Here is a 17958-nt window from a genome sequence, read left to right on the forward strand (position 1 = left end):
AGTTACTGTTCATAAAATACTTTGAGTAATGTGGAGGGGAATGGTGCAACATAATGGAGTATCCTCACATTACAACTTCATCGCAAAATCCTACTAAGATTATACTGTGAGGTTCTCATTGAGGAACCCGAGTAGTTTATCTGATAAACAGCAGCAGCAGCAGCAGCAGCGGCAGCAGCAGCAGCAGTGGCAGCAGCAGCAGCAGCAGCAGCAGCAGCAACAAAAGATCTTTCTTCTCCACTGTGGGGTAATCACTGCTCCAATAACATATCCAAGAGTTCTTTCTCTAGGCTTCGCCTCAGTCCCAAGAACAGAGCATCAATACTAAGAAATATTTGTGTTGTTACTTTAGCCAAAAGAAAAATCTAGTTATTACTTGTGACTTGATTTGGTTTCTCCTTGGAGTTCTTCTTCATTCCTGAGCAGAAGGGTCCGTTGTACTTTATGTTAGCAGTATTTCTTGTTTATTCTCATAACTCCACTTAATGAAAAATAAAACTTAGCCTGGCAAAAAAAAAAAAAAAAAAGACAGAAGAATTGTACTTAACAGCATATGTCACAAGTGTGAACGGATAATACCTTTGAGGGGTTTGTTAATGTCTGCTTCTTGTATAGCCACTTACAATGTCATTATTTTGAAGTGATTTCATTAATGTCCCAAAGACACTCGAAGGAAACATAGGTTCAAAGCCAATGTTTGTGTCACGGGGTTTCTACTGCTGTGACAAAACACCATGACCAAGAAGCAAGTTGGAAGATAGGGTTATTCGGCTTAGACTTGGCATTGCTATGCGTCATCTAAGGAACTCAGGACAGGAACTCAAGCAGGGCTGGAACCTGGAGGCAGAATGTGTCCCAGAGGCTGTGGAGGGTGCTGCCTACTGCCTTTCTCTCCATAGCTTGTTCAGCTTGCTGTCTTATAGAACCCAGGACCCCAGCCCAGGGATGGCCCCACCTACAGTGACCTGGTTCCTCCTCCATTAGTCACTAATTAAGAAAATGACCTACTGGCTTTCCAGAAGCCAGATCTAGTGGAGGCATTTTCTTATTTGAGGTTCCCTCCTCTTAGATGAGTCAAGCCTGTGTCAAGTGGCATAAAACTAGTCACTACAGGTTTGCACAAATTTTCTTTTCAAAAGCATATAATGGGATAAATTTATTGTTTGTTGTATAAAAGACTAGCAGGAACTATAAATTTCAGTTAGACCATGCATGGTGGTGTATACCTATAGGCATCTTACCAAGGGTTGGAGACAGAGGACGAAGGTCAGCCTTGGTTACATTGCCGGTTTGACCGATTAAATAATATAGATAGATGGTAAATGGGTAGACAGACAGATAGATAGATAGATAGATAGATAGATAGATAGATAGATAGATAGATAGATAGATAGAATGATGATAGATGGGTAGATAGTTTCATAGGCAGGTATATGATTGATGATAGATTAGAGAGAGAGAGAGAGAGAGAGAGAGAGAGAGAGAGAGAGAGGCAGCTGATCATACTGAATTTCAATTTATAGTGAAACCTCCCAAATGGTTTCTTATGTTATAAATATGTACAGTAAATTATCTGTAATCAGTCTATTTTTCAATAGCACACCAGAAAGTCTTGCTCCTTCCCTCTCTATACCCTACAATTCTTATTGATTCCAGCCACTAGTCTTTCTTGTGGCAATGTAATACATCTGCCACAAGAGGGCACTGTGCTCACTTCTCAGGCATAAGGAACCTGAATTCTGAATCATTCTGGGAAACTTCAGGAGTTGCAAAAGAAACCTCTTGAACCTGTCTTTGTACTGGGATAGATATGAAACTGGAAAACCCATTTTGAGCTATCTCAGGACTTATAAAAGCAAGAACACAAATGTATCAATTGGTCAACATAGTAGTTTTTTCTTCCCTGCCACACAATCAAACCGGTTCCTCAGTTCCAGTTACACTGCAGCATAGAGTCACTGAGCGGACTCTCTCTCTCTCTCTCTCTCTCTCTCTCTCTCTCTCTCTCTCTCTCTCTCTCTCTCTCTCTCTCTCTCTCTCTCTCTCTCTCTCTCTCCCTCTCTCCTCTGTCTCTCATTTTGAAAGCAGAATGTTTTTTCAAAGAAAATGCTTTTTGTCTTACATAGGGTTTTTGTTGCTGCCAGAAAATACCATGGCCAAAAACCAATTAGGGAAGAAAAGGGTTTATTTGACTTACACTTCCAGATCATAGTCCATCATTGGAGGAAGTCAGGACAGGAACTCAAACAGGGCAGGAACCTGGAGGCAGGAGCTGATGCAGAGGCTATGGAGGGTGCTGCTCACTGGCTTGCTCCCCATAGCTTGCTCAGCCTGCTTTCATACAGAACCCAGGACACCAGCGCAGGGATGGCAACACCCACAATGTGCTGGGCCACCCTCCATTAATCACTAATTAAGAAAATTACCTACCTGCTTTCCAGAAGCCAGATCTAATGGAGGCATTTTCTTATTTGAGGTTCCCTCCTCTTAGATGGGTTTAGCTTGTGTTGAGGGGCATAAAACTAGCCACTACAAGTTTGCACAAATTTTATTTTCAAAAGCATATAATGGGATAAATTTACAAAATACTAACAGGAAGTATAAATTTTCAGTTAGACCATGCATGGTGGTCTATACCTATAGGCATATTGCCGAGGGTTGGAGACAGAGGACCAAGGTCAGCCTTGGTTACATTGCCAGAGAGACTGATGAAATAATATCGATAGCTGAGTAGGCAGACAGGTAGACAGGCAGATAGACATATAAATAGGTGGATAGATAGACAGATAGAGAAAGTAGCTGAGAGAGAGAAGGGAGAGAGAGAGAGAGAGAGAGAGAGAGAGAGAGAGAGAGAGAGAGAAATTTGGGGGCAGCTGATCATATTGAATTTTAATTTATAGTGAAACTTCCAAAATGCTTTATTATGTTATAAAGATGTACAGTAAATTATCTGCAATGGCCCTGTTTTTCAATCACACACTCCAGAAATTCTTGCTCCTTTCCTCTCTGTACCCTAAAGTCCTTATTAATTCCACGCAATTGTCTTTCTTGTGGCAATGTAATATATCTGCCACAAGAGGGCACTGTGCTCAGTCTAAAGGACCCTAACTTCTAGCTAGCTTAAAGCCGTCCTGGATCATTCAGGAAGACTTCAGGTGTTGCCAAAGAAACCTCTTTCACCTCTCTTTGTACTGGGATAGATATGAAAATGGAGAACCCATTTTGAGCCAGCTCAGGAGTTCTAAAAGCAAGAACACAAATGTGACAATTGGTCCACATCGTCATTTTTCATCCCTGCCACAAGATGGAGCCTGTTCCTCAATTACAGTTGGTTGCAGCAAAGAGCCAGTGTGTGTGGGGGGGTCTCTCTGTCTCTGTCTCTGTCTCTCAACCCCAGCCCCCCCCCCCCCGCCGCGTGCTTTCTCCCCCTTCCTCCCTCTCTTCTTCTCTCTCCCTCTCTCTATCCCTCCAGCGCCTCTCCTCCCCTCTGTCTCTCCACACTCTCATTTTGAAAACAGAATGTTTTTTTCAAAGAAGACACCTTTTGTTTTAGTTAGGGTTCTGTTGCTGCCAGGAAATAGCATGGCTAACCAGCACGTTGGGGCGGAAATGGGTTATTTGGCTTACACTTCCACATCATAGTCCTACATTGGAGGAAGTCAGGACAGGAACCCAAGCAGGGCTGGAACCTGGAGGCAGAATCTGTCCCAGAGGCCATGGAGGGTGCTGCTTACTGCCTTTCTCTCCATAGCTTGCTCAGCTTGCTGTCTTATAGAAGCTAGGACCCCAGCCCAGGGATGGCCCCACCTACAGTGGCCTAGTTCCTCCTCCATTAATCACTAATTAAGAAAATGACCTACTGGCTTTCCAGAAGCCGGATCTAGTGCAGGCATTTTCTTATTTGAGGTTCCCTCCTCTTAGATGAGTTAAGCTTGTGTCAAGTGACATAAAATTATATACACACGCACACACACACACACACACACACACACACACACACGCACACATACACACACACACGCACACACGCACACACACACGCACACATACACACACACGCGCACACACACACGCGCACACACACACACGCACACGCGCACACACGCACACACACACACATTCTATTATGAGGCATTGTACCCATACAACTCAATTATAATACAATGTTTACTTTCAATACTTTGAAACTGCGAGTGCAGGCTGTTTAGGATAATTAAGTAATAAAAGTTAATTGTTAGTTGATCAAATCATTGCTGTGTCAATTACTAATCTATTTTTATCACAAGAATATACATCCTAGGTGTCACAGATAGATATGATTCTATAGAATGGTAAGTTAAAATAAGGTCTTCAAAATGCCCAGAGAATAACAGAATATGACCTTTAAAGATTTTAAAAATTATTTTAAATAATCTTTGACAACAAGACTCCTGGCAACACTCAGCCTATCTCAAAGAGGATGATGAGCATCCAAGAACCTCCTTATGGAGATGGCTTCAAATGTGGTAAACAAACCACTGGGGAAAATGTCTCCATTTCTGCCACAGACAGAATTCTGCCTAAAAAAAAAGGGCAAGTTTGGATGCAGGCAGAGCTGACGGCTAAACGCTGTCACAACAGGGTAAGCAAATCCTCAGTACTTCCTGCCTCACAAACATGTCTGTCAGATATGCTGGGCCAGAAGGCTGAAGATGATGCTCCAACATTATAGAGAGTTTAGGGTGACTGTTCAGGCAGCAAACTCCCTCTGTCATCTTCTCATTTTGGAAGCTGCTAACCTGCACTTCATGTCTACTCAGATAATTAATTTTATTCCTTCTCAAGTCTTTGATGAGGTTGAAGACCAGAGGGTTTACTTTTAAAATAAAGCTTAGTTGTTTAGGGGTTAAGATGTTTTTAGGTCTAGATAGATGTTTTAAGTTGATAATGATGAGATATGATAGATATTGATTTACATTCAGAATGTTAGATGTGCCAAGATAGGAAAGATGTTTTTGTCAAGGTTGTCAAATAGAAATAGCCAGAACACTATGCATGTAACATTTATGTAATTCCTGATTGTTTCATGGTTCTTCTTGTATGTAGTTTACTGTAAATATGTGTAATATAAATGTATATGTAAAAAAATAATAAGAAAAAAAGAGGTAAACACTCCAAAACACAGTATTTATTTAAATGACAAGATAGTTTATTGTAAGACAGAAAGAGCTTAGAGTGGAAAAAACACAGTTTCTCCGCTGATATTGACTTCAATACACAATCACTTGATTCTCCCATGGACCACATAAGACACTATACAAAACCTTAATCCCATTAAGTTTATTAATATGATCCAAACAGTCAGCTTAACAGATGAAGACAGGACATAAAACAAGATCTAACTAGATAATACAAAAGGAGCCAAAAGAATAAGAAGATCTTCAGTTGGTGGCAATTTTATGTTGTTTATTATTAACTAATATAAAAATAAATCTATCATAGGAAATATGTTGCAGATTGAACCAGTGTGAAGTACCCAGTGGTGAGGAACTCACAGGCCCCATGGCTTCCTGTCTGCTCACACTGTCCACTCTGCTTTGGACCCTCACTTCCTCTAGGACCCTTTACAGGAAGGTTTGCCCCTGTCTGTATTTTGTTCTTAGACTACAATCAACCACCGCCATCTCTACCCATACCCAAATCTCTTTTACGAGAGTGACAGAGAGTGAGGAAATATTTTGATGTAGGCTTGGGTATCAGCAGACCAGACAAGCGAGGAAGTGAAAGAGGGGGCCCAGAGGAGCGCTGAGGTCGGAGGACCACGAGTAAGTCATAGAAAACACGGGGACTTGGAGATGTCAAATAAAATGGGATTGCTGGGGATGGTGGTGCACATCTTTAATCCCAGCAGTCGGGAGGCAGAGGCAGGTAGATCGATGTGAGTTCGAGGCCAGCTTGGCCTACAAAGTGAGTCCAGGGCAGCCAAGGCTACACAGAGGCTACTCTCCTGGAGTGGAGAGTAATTCCTTTGCTGCTGCTAAGCTTCTTTGTGAAACGAAGGGTGGGGGCCAGGTTGAACAGTGGGTGTTGAAATAACATGGAATGTAGGGGAACAAAATTTAAAGATTCTTTTCTTTACACTTGACTTGCCGCACTTTCAAAGCGGTCAAGTCAGGCCCGTTTTGGTCTACTAATCATATGCAGGGAACATTGGCTTCTGTGAGGAAACTGAGAAGCGGAAGTCAGTGGCATCGCTCAGGTGGACTGGAAAGGAACATGGAAGGAGTGTGCAGACTTCGTTCCCAGGCTCTTCAGACCCATCTCTTCAGGCCCAACATGAACAGGGTCTTTAATTTGACTTTAAAGGGACAGTCTTGGATCCCAGACTGTAGCATCACCATGCACAGGAGTCACGAGCCCTGGGTGCTCAACATAATTCCAAGAAGCAGAGAGCACATGAGCAACCTGGGAGAGAAGATGCCATGCAGAGGAGAGGAAGCAGATGTCCTGCACACCAGAGCTTCCGCTTTATAAGGCCGCTTGATATCCGGAGGTAAGGCGGTCATCCCTTGAATCTGAAAAAGAAAGAGGCAGATCTTGGGAGCAGCTGCATAAGAGCAGAGCTGTGGCCTAGCTCCCTCCAGCGGCCTGAGTGAGCACAGCCTCCAGAGCTCCTACACCTGACCATGTGGTCCCCAGCTGGCGGAACTGTTTAGGAAGGTTTAGAAGGCGTGGCTTTGCTGGAGTATATGTGTCACTGGGAGTGGGCTTTGAGGTCTCATTAGTATGTTCTCTCTCTCTCTCTCTCTCTCTCTCTCTCTCTCTCTCTCTCTCTCTCTCTCTCTCTCTCTCTCTCTCTCTCTCTCTCCCCTTTCCTGCTCCTACTTGGTTAAGAATGTGAGCTCTCAGCTACTGCTCCAGCACCATACCGCGCATGCCTGCTGCCAGATTCCCCACCATGATGGTCATGGAGTCCCCCCTTCAGAAACTGTAAGCCCCCAATAAACTCTTCTACATCGGGGTTCCCAACCTTCCTGGTGCTGCAACCCTTTAATGCAGTTCCTCATGCTGTGTTGACTCCCCCCAACCTTAAAATTATTTTGTTGCTACTTCATAACTATAATTTTGATATTGTTACAAATTGTAATGTCAGTGTCTGATATGCAGGATATCAAAAGGGATCTCCACCCACAGGTTGAGAACCACTGCTCTATAAATTGCCGTGCTCACAGTGTCTTATCACTGCAATAACGCAGCAACTGAGACGCCTGCCTAGGCACCTCCACTTCTGCTGGAGACCAGGGACTAGGGTGGAAGAGACTGAGCATCGGATGAGGCAGAAACTCTAGCCCTGGAAGGGAGGGAGTGGAGTGACAGGACAAGGCAGGCCTCAGAAAGGGCTACAAGCAGGTGCCCACGGTCTCTAAGGCTGCTGCTCCATGAAGTACCACTTCACCACAACTGTAGCTTCAGAAAAAAAAATCCTCTCTTCAAAGGGAGTTTTCAGGAATTAGGGATTGTCCACAATCCCAAGTGACCAATGAACAAATCCATAAACAAATGTCAAAGGACACCTGGAACACTGCTGTACAGACGACTGCCTGGAGCTTAGGTTTTTTCTTCTGTGTGATTAAGGTAACCGTGACAACTAGGTTCCCAGATGATGACAAGCTGCACTTACCGACCACTCTGCGTTGTCTGTCTTGGAACATCTCACATTCACGGGCAGGCTAAGGACGAGCTTATTGAAGGACAGCCCTTCTTTTTTGGTCCATTTAAATTTGTTCATCGCATCCATGAAAGAAAGGTTTCTGTACTGCTTAGGGCTTTTGATAATGAAGGGCCATGTCCTGAAATTAAGTAATCACAATTACATTCAGTATTTCACATTACAGTGCACTCCCTGTAACTGTCATCGTGGTAACATAGACTTCGTACATGCTCCTTTTTACATGCAATAATAACCCTGTATAAAACATTCAGGGACACATGTGTTACTAGAAATCCACTCCAAATAGAGAGTCTTTTTTCCTTTTACATTTATTTGTTTTATGTGTGTGAGTGTTTTGGCTGCATATATGTGTGTGAGCCACATGCATGCTGAGTGTCAAGGGAGGTTGGAAGGAAGAGTCAGGTTCCGTAGAACTGGAGAATTACGGGTCGTGGTGAGCTGCCATTTGGGGGCTGAGAAGTGAACCTGGGTTCTCTGCAAGAATAAGTGCTCTTAACTGCTGAACAATCTCTCCAGGGAACAGATAAGGAGGCCTGTAAAAGAACTATGCATCTAATTTAGACGCAAGTGGGTATTGGTTTTTCTATTGCTTGAGGTGAGATCATAGTACCTTTTACTTCAGTTCCACATACCAATCAAATTTTGTTGCTACATGGCCTGTTTTGTTCTGCTTTGTTGTCAGAGTGATTCTCTTTGTTCAAATTCTCCTTATACTTGAGAAATTCATACACATATACCACAAAATATGATTATATGTATCCCATTTCAGCCCATCCCCCCAACACCCTCCCTCCCAACTTCCTGTCTTTTTCTTTCTGTTTTTGTTTTTGTTTTATAACTCTCTAAATCCACTTAGTGCTGTGCAGGGCTGTGGCCCTCTGTCAGGGCCTGAGAACCAGGGGAATCAGCCCTACAAGTGGTTATTATCTTTTAGGCAAATTACCTTTCTTCAGAAAGCTTACCCAGGGTTTGAGAATTCCAGCTAACTTTATACCCTAACTAGTGAGGATTCATGTCTGAGCCGGATGCTGCTATCAGTGACACAATGAAGAAGAGTAAGTTCTTGGAAGTCACCTTGTCAGGCGGAAAGTTTAGAGTGTCCAGTGGAAAGGCTGCCCCAGCAGCTGTCCTGCTGTGGTTGCTTGAGAGAATGAAGTCTAAAGATTTAGTTCTGAATCAGTGGCCTAAAGTTTACACGGAGACCTCTGCCTATGGCCCCAGCGCCCAAGAGACAGGCAGACGCATAAAATGCTCACAGCCCACCTTCGCCACTAGCCTGGGCTACACATGACCCTGTCTCAAAAAAAAAATTTTTTTTACTGAGAAAATTATACTTTACACCCAATATACTCTGTTTTCATGGGCACCCTCAAGAGAAAAACAACGCAATTTGAAATGTCAAAGAAAGAGGAGGAAACACAAAAGGGCCTCAGCCAGCTTGAAGGGCTGCCCATGAGACGCTGTCTTCCCATGCTGTGTATTAGTGATTTCTAAAACAAAGACGTGTAACTACTGATGCATCCAAAACTTGACGTTGACTAATTCACAGCTGTTACATGGGATTAGCATGCGCGATCAATAGGTGCCCGACTCAGTGACAGCCAGACGGATGCTTTGGTGGTTGCCAGTGAATGCAGACAATCATGCCTAGACGTTGAATGCGCAGTCTAAATACTGGGTCCTGACACTCTGTTACTTGCTCGTCACCCCTTTCTGTTGAACCTAAACAGCCCACTCAGGTTCCACTGATGTCATCTTCTTAAACAAGATAGACAAAATCCATTAATCTGAGAGGAAGGGTTATAAAAGTAACATTTTTGTGTCAAGATTGGAATTTTTGTATTTTTTTAAATATCTTTTTTATGTTTTGTTTGCTGTGTTTTGTCTTTTTGAGACAGGGTTTCTCTGTGTAGCCTTGGCCAGCCTGGACTTACTTTGTAGACCAGGCTGACCTCGAACTCACAGAGATCCGCCTGCCTCGGCCCCCCAAGTGCTAGGATTACAGGTGTAATCCCTGTATCACCACGAATGAGAAAAGCAGGTACTATCTGAGTGGACTTACATCCTCCAGCCCTCAGGCTGCTTCCTGGCCCTCTAGTTAAAGTCAATATATCTTTGTGGAGTCTTAAAAGCACTATTTCACACAGCCTTTCACATTAAGCACTATGACTTAGGAGCAATCTGCATCACACTACATTGAATGTTTCATGCAGTTTCCTAAAGCCTATGGCATTTTTTAGCCAAACTGTGGTAACATACGGATATAATCCAGAATTGCTGTAGAGCACGCCTTGACTGGGAAGAAGCCTATTAAACTTGCATATTCTTCCATTTAAAATTTGCTGCTAGATTTGTAAGGTAAATTTATATTTTAAGTTAAAATACCATTTGCTTTTAAAGAGACAAGGTTTCTGTACTGAAAAAAAAGAAAAATAAACATTGTAAATGGAAATGCAGGAGGTGCAGGGGTAGGATGGCAAGTATCTTCCTGCAATCCCAGGAAACACCACAAGGGGGCGCCTAAACTTTTAATGTGATTAATGTGGTGGTAAATGTGACTTTTGTGTAGCTTTGGCTGCCCAAAGCGAACACTGTAAGCATTCTGCAGAGGTGACTCTAAAAGCTTTGATTCTATAATAAGCCAGTAAATTAGTATTTATGGAAATTTCACAGGGTAAAAAAAAAAACCTTGAAAGCTGTAACTACATGAGTTGGAAGGACAGACAGGGAGGCAAGAGCAAACTGAATGGTCCATATTAGAGACGATGCTTGAGGATGAGGGCTAGGAACCGAAAAGGCTGCACCAGTCTCTCTCTATCTGAGCCTCTCTGCACCATACTTTGTCTCGTCCCACCTGCAGTAATAAATGTCCTTTTTGTCCCTTCTTTAACCTTTCCAGGTTCCTAAGACCACAGCTCAAATTATTTCCTGGAGAACTAAGAGGAGAGAAGGAGAGAAGCCTTGCAAAAGCAAAGATGCTAATTATTTGTTCGAAGAAGACTAAGCTTTCCAGCAGAAACAGTCGACCTTAAAGTAACATGTGCTGGTCAGGCTTGGCGTCTCACACCTGTCATCCCAGCACCCCTGAGGCAGAGGCAGGCAGATCTCTGTGAGTTTGAGGCCAGCCTGCTCTACAGAGCAATCCAGGGATATACAGAGAAACTCTGTCTTGAAAACAGAAACAAACAAATGTAACAAGTACCCCTGCTGTTACTGAGGTAGGGTCCAGTTAGAAGAATTAGAATGTTACAGAAACTAAAATGCTACATTTACACACACCTGGGTACTGGCTGTGTCTATCCAGACACACATATAAATAAAAAGATAATATCAATAGTCACTGTAGTTGATTTTGACAAATTGTGTTAAAACTATATTTTAATTCAGATAGATCATTTTCTTTTGTAAAACTAAATTTAAACCCTGAGATATACTTTTGTTACAACACAGCAAAATGTACGGCATCACACAATGATATACAGTATATGTTAATTTTCTCTGGAAAAAAGTGAGTCATTTTATTTGTAAATTCAGTTAATTCAGTGAAGCACTTAAGATTTAATGACTTTAGACATGCCTATAGTGTAAAACCAGGTGGAAGAAAACAATCTGTATGTGTAAATTGTTAGGCTTCTTATCCACCTGGAACCACACTGCTGTTTCAAAGGTCTGACTGCTAGAGTTGCTGCTAGAGTCACTCTTGGGAGCAGGAAGAGGTGTGGGGAAGGGGAAAGGAAAGTGGGGGATCCCAGCCAAGGAGAGATGCCCCGTCCATACAGCTGAGTGAATAGCCCTACAGACTTCCCCTCCGCCACACAAACAAACATATGGTCAAAAATTAGTAAAGCCAACAAAATGCTCATTAATGGACTTTCACTCTCAGCCACGTGGAATAACTGACGCCAGCTTAATGTGAAAAGGGCCAGTACTCACAAACAGAGCTGTACAGAGTGTCTGGGTTAGTAGACTGGAAAACAGGCATGAGAAAACTATGACCCTGAAGGAAATGAACACATGTCACATTTGAACACCGTGTTCACGCCAGAGCTCTGCCTGTGAGCACTCCTTGGATCGCAGTACAAAAAGGAGAACTTCCAAGTAATAAAATGACAATCTCAGTGAAGTCAAGAGACAAAAATCAGAGTTAAGGGAGTCTGAGGCACTGCATGTTACAAAGAAGACTACTGCATGGGAGATAGCAGACAGCGAGCTCTTTAAGTCTGCATTAGGGGTAACTGGGTACATGGCTGAGTAATGAGCCAACTTGATTAACTGAAATAATAAAAATAAATCTTTTATACAGAAAAACTATATATATATATATATGAGCTTGGAAGAAATAAAACACAATAGACCACAAACTCCCACTCAGCGTCTCCTGTAGCACATCCTCCGGCATGATGTCATGCCTCTGTCCCCAGACTACTCAATGATCCCTTCCTCCTCTCTCTCCACCCTCAGATGTCCTCAGCAAATAGGCTGTGAAGGGGCTACTTTCAGAGGGACATGTCTTATCAAAACTAGTGCCGCCATCCTGGCCCAGGGCGCTCTTGGCTCTCAATGGACAATCACAGTGAATTCCTGACCTACTTTTATTTTCCCCATCTTATCCTCTTGCAGTCCTTTCCCGTCACCCTAGCCCAGTGTGGGTTGCATATCAGACATCCTGCATATCACATGCTTACATTACAATCCACAGGAGTAACAAAATTACAGTCACGATGTAGCAATGAGATAACTTGATGGTTGGGCAGTACCACATCGCGAGGAGCTGCATTAAAGAGTCGCAGCATTAGGAAGCTCCAGAGCCACTGCTGGCCTAGCCAAATGGTTTCTGCTTCTACATGCCATGGAGGCTTCTTTTTTGTACTAATATATAATGGTCTCTGTGGCCCAGACTACTTCTGACCCCGCCTCTTCATACAGACTCTGCCAGACTTCACTTTGTCCTAGTCAAAGGCACCCTCATGCTCAAACCCAGAAGGTACATCACACAGACACACAGACACACAGACACACACACACACACACACACACACACTCACATAGTTACACATGCACATACACACACTCATACACACACACTCACATACACTTACACACTCACACATATTCACACACATACACACTTATACACGTGCATACACAGTCACACACTCACACACTCACACTCACACACTCATACACTCACACACGCACATACACTCACACACACTCACACATACCCATACACACACACACATGTACACACACATACACACACTCACACACACACACATTGCTCTTTTTTCTCTGCACACAATATCTTTCCTGTCTTCTTGCTGCTGATTCCTCAACCTGTAGGTCCCTGCTCAAGTATTACCTTCCCAGAGAGGTCTGAACTACTATTTCAAATGTAATGTCCATCCACGTGTCTATTCTATCCCCTCAAACCCTAGGAGATAACCTTAAGAGGAAAAGAACAAGCTCTGTATTTGATCACACTGGTTCCTATGATATGGAGTCACACAGTGTTGACAGAGCAGGCTTGAAACCGCTGCCTTCCCAATCACTTTCTTCTTACCCACACATGGAGGCACACAACTGAAATACTAGCACCCGGAGGCAGAGGCAGGAGGATCACGAATTTGAAGCCAACCCAAGTCATGCAGGAAGGCCCTACCTACAGAAAAAAAAAAAAAAAATCCTGACTACAAGGTTCGCTTTTGGCTGTTGGCTAGGAACTTAAATAGTTAGCAATTTCCTAGACTGATATAAAACTTTCTCTAAATGGTTAGAAGGCTTTGCCTGCCCAGGCACTAGTCAATGTTCTTTGTGCAGAATGCTTGCTTCCCATCCTCAAGTCTGCAAACAGGGCATGCATTAGGCGGAGCACCATTGGAGCATCCCCAGTAAAAACCTGGGGGCATAGCCACTCTACAGAGCTTTTGTAGGAGACCTCCCTGCAGGAACTTCATTCCAGTTGGCTGTGTATTCAGTCTGGTTACCTAGAGAGCCCTCTGGGAGCTTGGGTGCTCTGCCTGTTGCCTTTTCCTTTGCTCATCTTCCTTTGTATCTTTTCCTTGTATTAACTTTACCCAGAAGAACAGCTAGCGGCTGAGCTCTATTGGTCTTCCTAGCGATTGTTGATCCCAAGGGTGTTTTGGAAGACCTTGGACAAAGCAACCAAGATTCCTCTGCCGCCCAAGTTCCAAGCAATCAGGAAAGAGCAGCACACACAGTAACCCATAACATGACGACTGTCTCAGTCTGAAGATGAGACCCGCTTCCGGGAGCCTGAAATCCACGACCACTCACGTGACGGGTCTGTAGATCTCCTTCACGCCGATGAACTGCAGCTGTTCCATGATGTCCGGGATGCTGGCGCACCGCGTCAGGTTGATCCTTGGGTAATAAAGAAGGTACGAGAGACACATTTCGTTCCTGGTGCTTAGTCCTCCCTGAAAAACGAAGATGTTTGATTTGCAAAGTTCTCTCAGCTCTCACACACAGAACACAAAGGCAACAGGATCCTGCCGTTCCCCCCAGCTCTGAAAGGCGTTCGATCTTTATCACTTGTAAGTAACAGACAGCTTATTATCGGTATTTTGTTGTGGTACTGAGGGTCAAATCCTGGCCTCAGAGTTGCCACACAAAGCACTGCTACCAAGCGCTTGACCAAGCTTCTTTTTAAAAAGTTAATACCGGGTCTCACTAAGTTACTCAGGTTGGCCTTGAACTCAAAATCCTTCTTGCCTCTACCCCCTAAATAGCTGGCTTGAAATGTATTAATTTAAAGGACTCTTAACTTTGAAAAAATATTGCAACATTAAAAGTTAAATTTATTTCTGTCTCTTGAAAAGGCGCCTCTCTTAGACAGCCTATTAAAGTCCTTGATAGTTCTGTTATAAACTCAGGCCACAGTAGACATTTTGGAGGGTCCTGGTGACGTTTGTCTTTGCAAATCACGTTGATGAAATTATTCAGGGTTATGAGGGAGAGAGAGGGTCTTGTAAAGACCACGTCATTTTTGAATTCTTTATCCTCTGGCCTCCACCTCCCATGCACGGTGGAGTGTTTTCTTAGCTGAACTGAATTTTCTATGATATTATCTTTATATGTAAATATCAGCAGCTACATGTCACGGTGGCAGCAGGCAGCACATTTTACATAGAAGTAGGTGACATTCCACCACATTTTAATCAAAACTTCAACCCTCTGCAGAGTCTAGAGTTGCTTCAACATCTTCCACTGGCCAGCTTTCAACCAAAAACTATTAAAGAAACAGTGAAGTGTGATTTTTTTTTTTTTTAACTCAAGAAAAAGAAGTGATTAGTCACAGAGATTGCAGGACGATGCAGATGTTAAGGTTTAGCAAAGGCTGCAAACGTCAAGTAATTAAAGACAAATATGATAGAAATAAAGGAAGAAATAAGAAGCAGCTCTAGACAGAGAAAAACCCAGACAAATGGGATGTTAAATGCTGAAAGTGCTAAGTGGAGTAAGACATCCACACGAAGATCTCACCAGTACATTTGCTATGACCTGGGGAAGAATGAATGAACTTAAAAACTGACTGAAACAATAATCTAAGTAACGAAGAGGTAAAACGTATTAAAAGACATATGCAGTTTTCCTAGTATGGGCAGTCAGTCATGCCAGCACCCTTAAATAAAAAACAAACAACAACAAAAACAAACAAACAAACAAAGCAAAACTCACAGTGCCTCACGTATCTGAATACCCTGACAATTCTCACTAATCTCCAGATGTAGGATTTGTAGATTTGTTGCAGGGAATCTAGCTGTGTACCCAAACCACCCAGGTTTAGTTTCCCTAGCTTTAAAATAAGATTTGACTTAGCTCACTTCCTGCCTGACTCTAGCAGTCTTTCCTATTCTTGCGAGTATACTTTTGTTGCATGTAAAAACTAAAATAGCAAACATGTTTGCAAATATGAAGAAAGGAGGAAATCTTAGTGATGACTAGGAAATCTTAGTGATGACTAGGCAAAGGCTTATTACTTAGCATTAATTATGAAGTAAGTAACCAACTCCAAATCGTGACATTTCTCTAAATTTCTTTTATTGGAGTCACATAAATATATAGACCACCATAAGTGGGAGATTTCTTCCTTTTACTTAGTTTTCCCTTTTCCTGTTGTATTGCTTTGTTGTTGTTGTTGTTGTTTTGTGCATGTGTGTATGTGTGTGCTGCTGTGTATCTAGTTGTGCACAGCAGTGGGCTCAATGGGATTATCTTCATGTAATTATATATTTTCTGATTTAATTCGACTTCATATTCTTTACCTAAACCCAACCTGATTATAACAGTACACTTATATGTAAAGTAGGATGCAGCCCGTCAGTATTTTCCCAAAGATGTTTATTGGCCTGGTTCATAGCTTTGTATGTAGCTTTAGAGTGGAGATTGTGTTCTCTTCATAAAACAACCTGGTGGGAGATGACCTCCACTTGTCTTCCTGGAAGAGACTGAACAAGGCAGGAAACATCTATTTCTTGAAAGTTTGACAGAAGTCCCCAATAAATCTGTTGGGACCAGAATTCTCTTCGGGTCAGAAGCTCCTGAGTTCATGTCCTTCACTCTGCCTTTTGAAGTCTGGATTTATCTAAGTAAACAGCCAAGTAGACCCAAGTAACGTAAGGATGAGTTAATGCCTCGTCTATTTGGTGAGGACAAAGTAAAAGATAAGAAAGGGTAGCTTTCCCAAAGCGCCAATAAATTACACCACTGCAGTCCCATAAACACTGCCATAGCGCCCTTTACGATGCTTCACGCTGAACTATTTCAGAGTTTTGTTTCAAGATAAGAATGAGCTTTTTGCTTTTTTCTTCTTTACAACACAAGGCTATTTCTTCCTCTTATTCAATGAACTCAAAGAAAAACATTCTCTTACCCAAGTCATCCCAGCTCTGTCCTTGGTGTTGTAGCGGCATTCCGTAACCAGGCTATCTCCCTGTGGCAAAAGCAAGAACCTCCAGGTTAGGGCTACCTAGTGCATCCTTAGACCAACAGTCTGTATTTACTGCCTGCGGGAACGCATCATGAAGCTTGACTCAGAAGGCTTTGATTTGCCTTAAACTTTAGTTTGTTACCGTAATGAGAAAGAAAGCAAACAAGAGGGCTCTCCAAGTTCAGGCCGGACTCTACAACACTCTAGCTGGACAGTGTTCATCGCAGCATAGTGAGTAAAGAGAGCACTTACTTCGCACAGCTGTTATGGGGACATCTGATGAGATAATTAATTTTCAGTCTTTAGTAGAGATAAACTATTTAGTGAACTATTAATTAGGATCCTACTGTTTGCTTATGCAGCCATTGTCACCCTTAAAGCACCTCAGTTATGTTCTTATTTCCTTAGAAATTATAGTAATTTATTGTGTTGGTGCTTTCCAACTTTTTGAACATTACAACACACATGAAAAATGATATTTTTATAGCTTTCCACCACATAGATAAGATACTTCTGCTGGTGTCGTTTCGTGAATTGTATAAGAATATAACTTTTGAGGGCACATTTAAAGGGCCAGTGAGGTGGTTGGTTCAGTGGATAAAAGTTTTTGCTATCAAACATGACAGCCTGAGTTTGACCCCTCTGGCCTACATGATAGAAGGAGAAAAAGAAGCACACTATTAAGTGCATGGACCAACTACTTATCGGCTGGAGGAGGCAGGCATCTCTGGCATTGGCCCCTGGGTTTTCCTCAGTTTGCCTATTCCCTGATCAGAGCACATGTGTACACGTGCATACACACACACACACACACACTCACACACACACACACACACACACACACACACACACTTGTTAGAAAGTGATGCACTGCAACAGCCAGCCGTGAGACCAACACAGTGAGAGAAGGTATAGAATCACATCAAATTACTCTTTCTCAAAGCATCTTATGTCTGTCAAGGAGTATAAAAACGTCTAAGAGGAAGAATGAATCAGAACTGTGAGCAAAGTATGATCATTGAAAAGAGACAGGTCCCTTTCTCTTCGTTAGTTACTGCCAACATTTTGTCTTCACCTTGACAGTTCACTCCTCCTGGAAACTCTACTGCAAGCCTCATTCACCTAGAGAAAACTTGTGTGTCTGCCACGGTCACTTCACAAATGTATAAACATCTAATTTTTATTTTTTTAAGACTTATTTATTTATTATGTATACAGTGCTCTGCCTGCATATACACTCACAGGCCAGAAAAGAGCATCAGATTACACTGTAGATGGTTGGGAGCCACCATGT

General features: G+C 42.6%; 1 protein-coding gene across 1 annotated transcript in view; it reads right to left on the reverse strand.

Moving 5' to 3' along the window:
• Window positions 1–6185: 6185 nt before the first annotated feature.
• Moxd1 (monooxygenase DBH like 1) overlaps window positions 6186–17958 on the reverse strand; it is a 74813-nt gene continuing 63040 nt past the window's right edge. Inside the window, exons 9-12 of the mRNA XM_051164297.1 lie at window positions 16608–16667; window positions 14009–14151; window positions 7661–7829; window positions 6186–6554 (exon numbers count right to left, since the gene is read on the reverse strand). Of these exons, the coding sequence (XP_051020254.1) occupies window positions 6390–6554; window positions 7661–7829; window positions 14009–14151; window positions 16608–16667 (537 nt within the window). The 3' untranslated portion in view covers window positions 6186–6389. The remainder of the gene's footprint in view (window positions 6555–7660; window positions 7830–14008; window positions 14152–16607; window positions 16668–17958) is intronic.

Source organism: Acomys russatus, chromosome 21, assembly GCF_903995435.1.
Source record: "Acomys russatus chromosome 21, mAcoRus1.1, whole genome shotgun sequence".
In the NCBI taxonomy this organism is placed as follows: domain Eukaryota; kingdom Metazoa; phylum Chordata; class Mammalia; order Rodentia; family Muridae; genus Acomys; species Acomys russatus.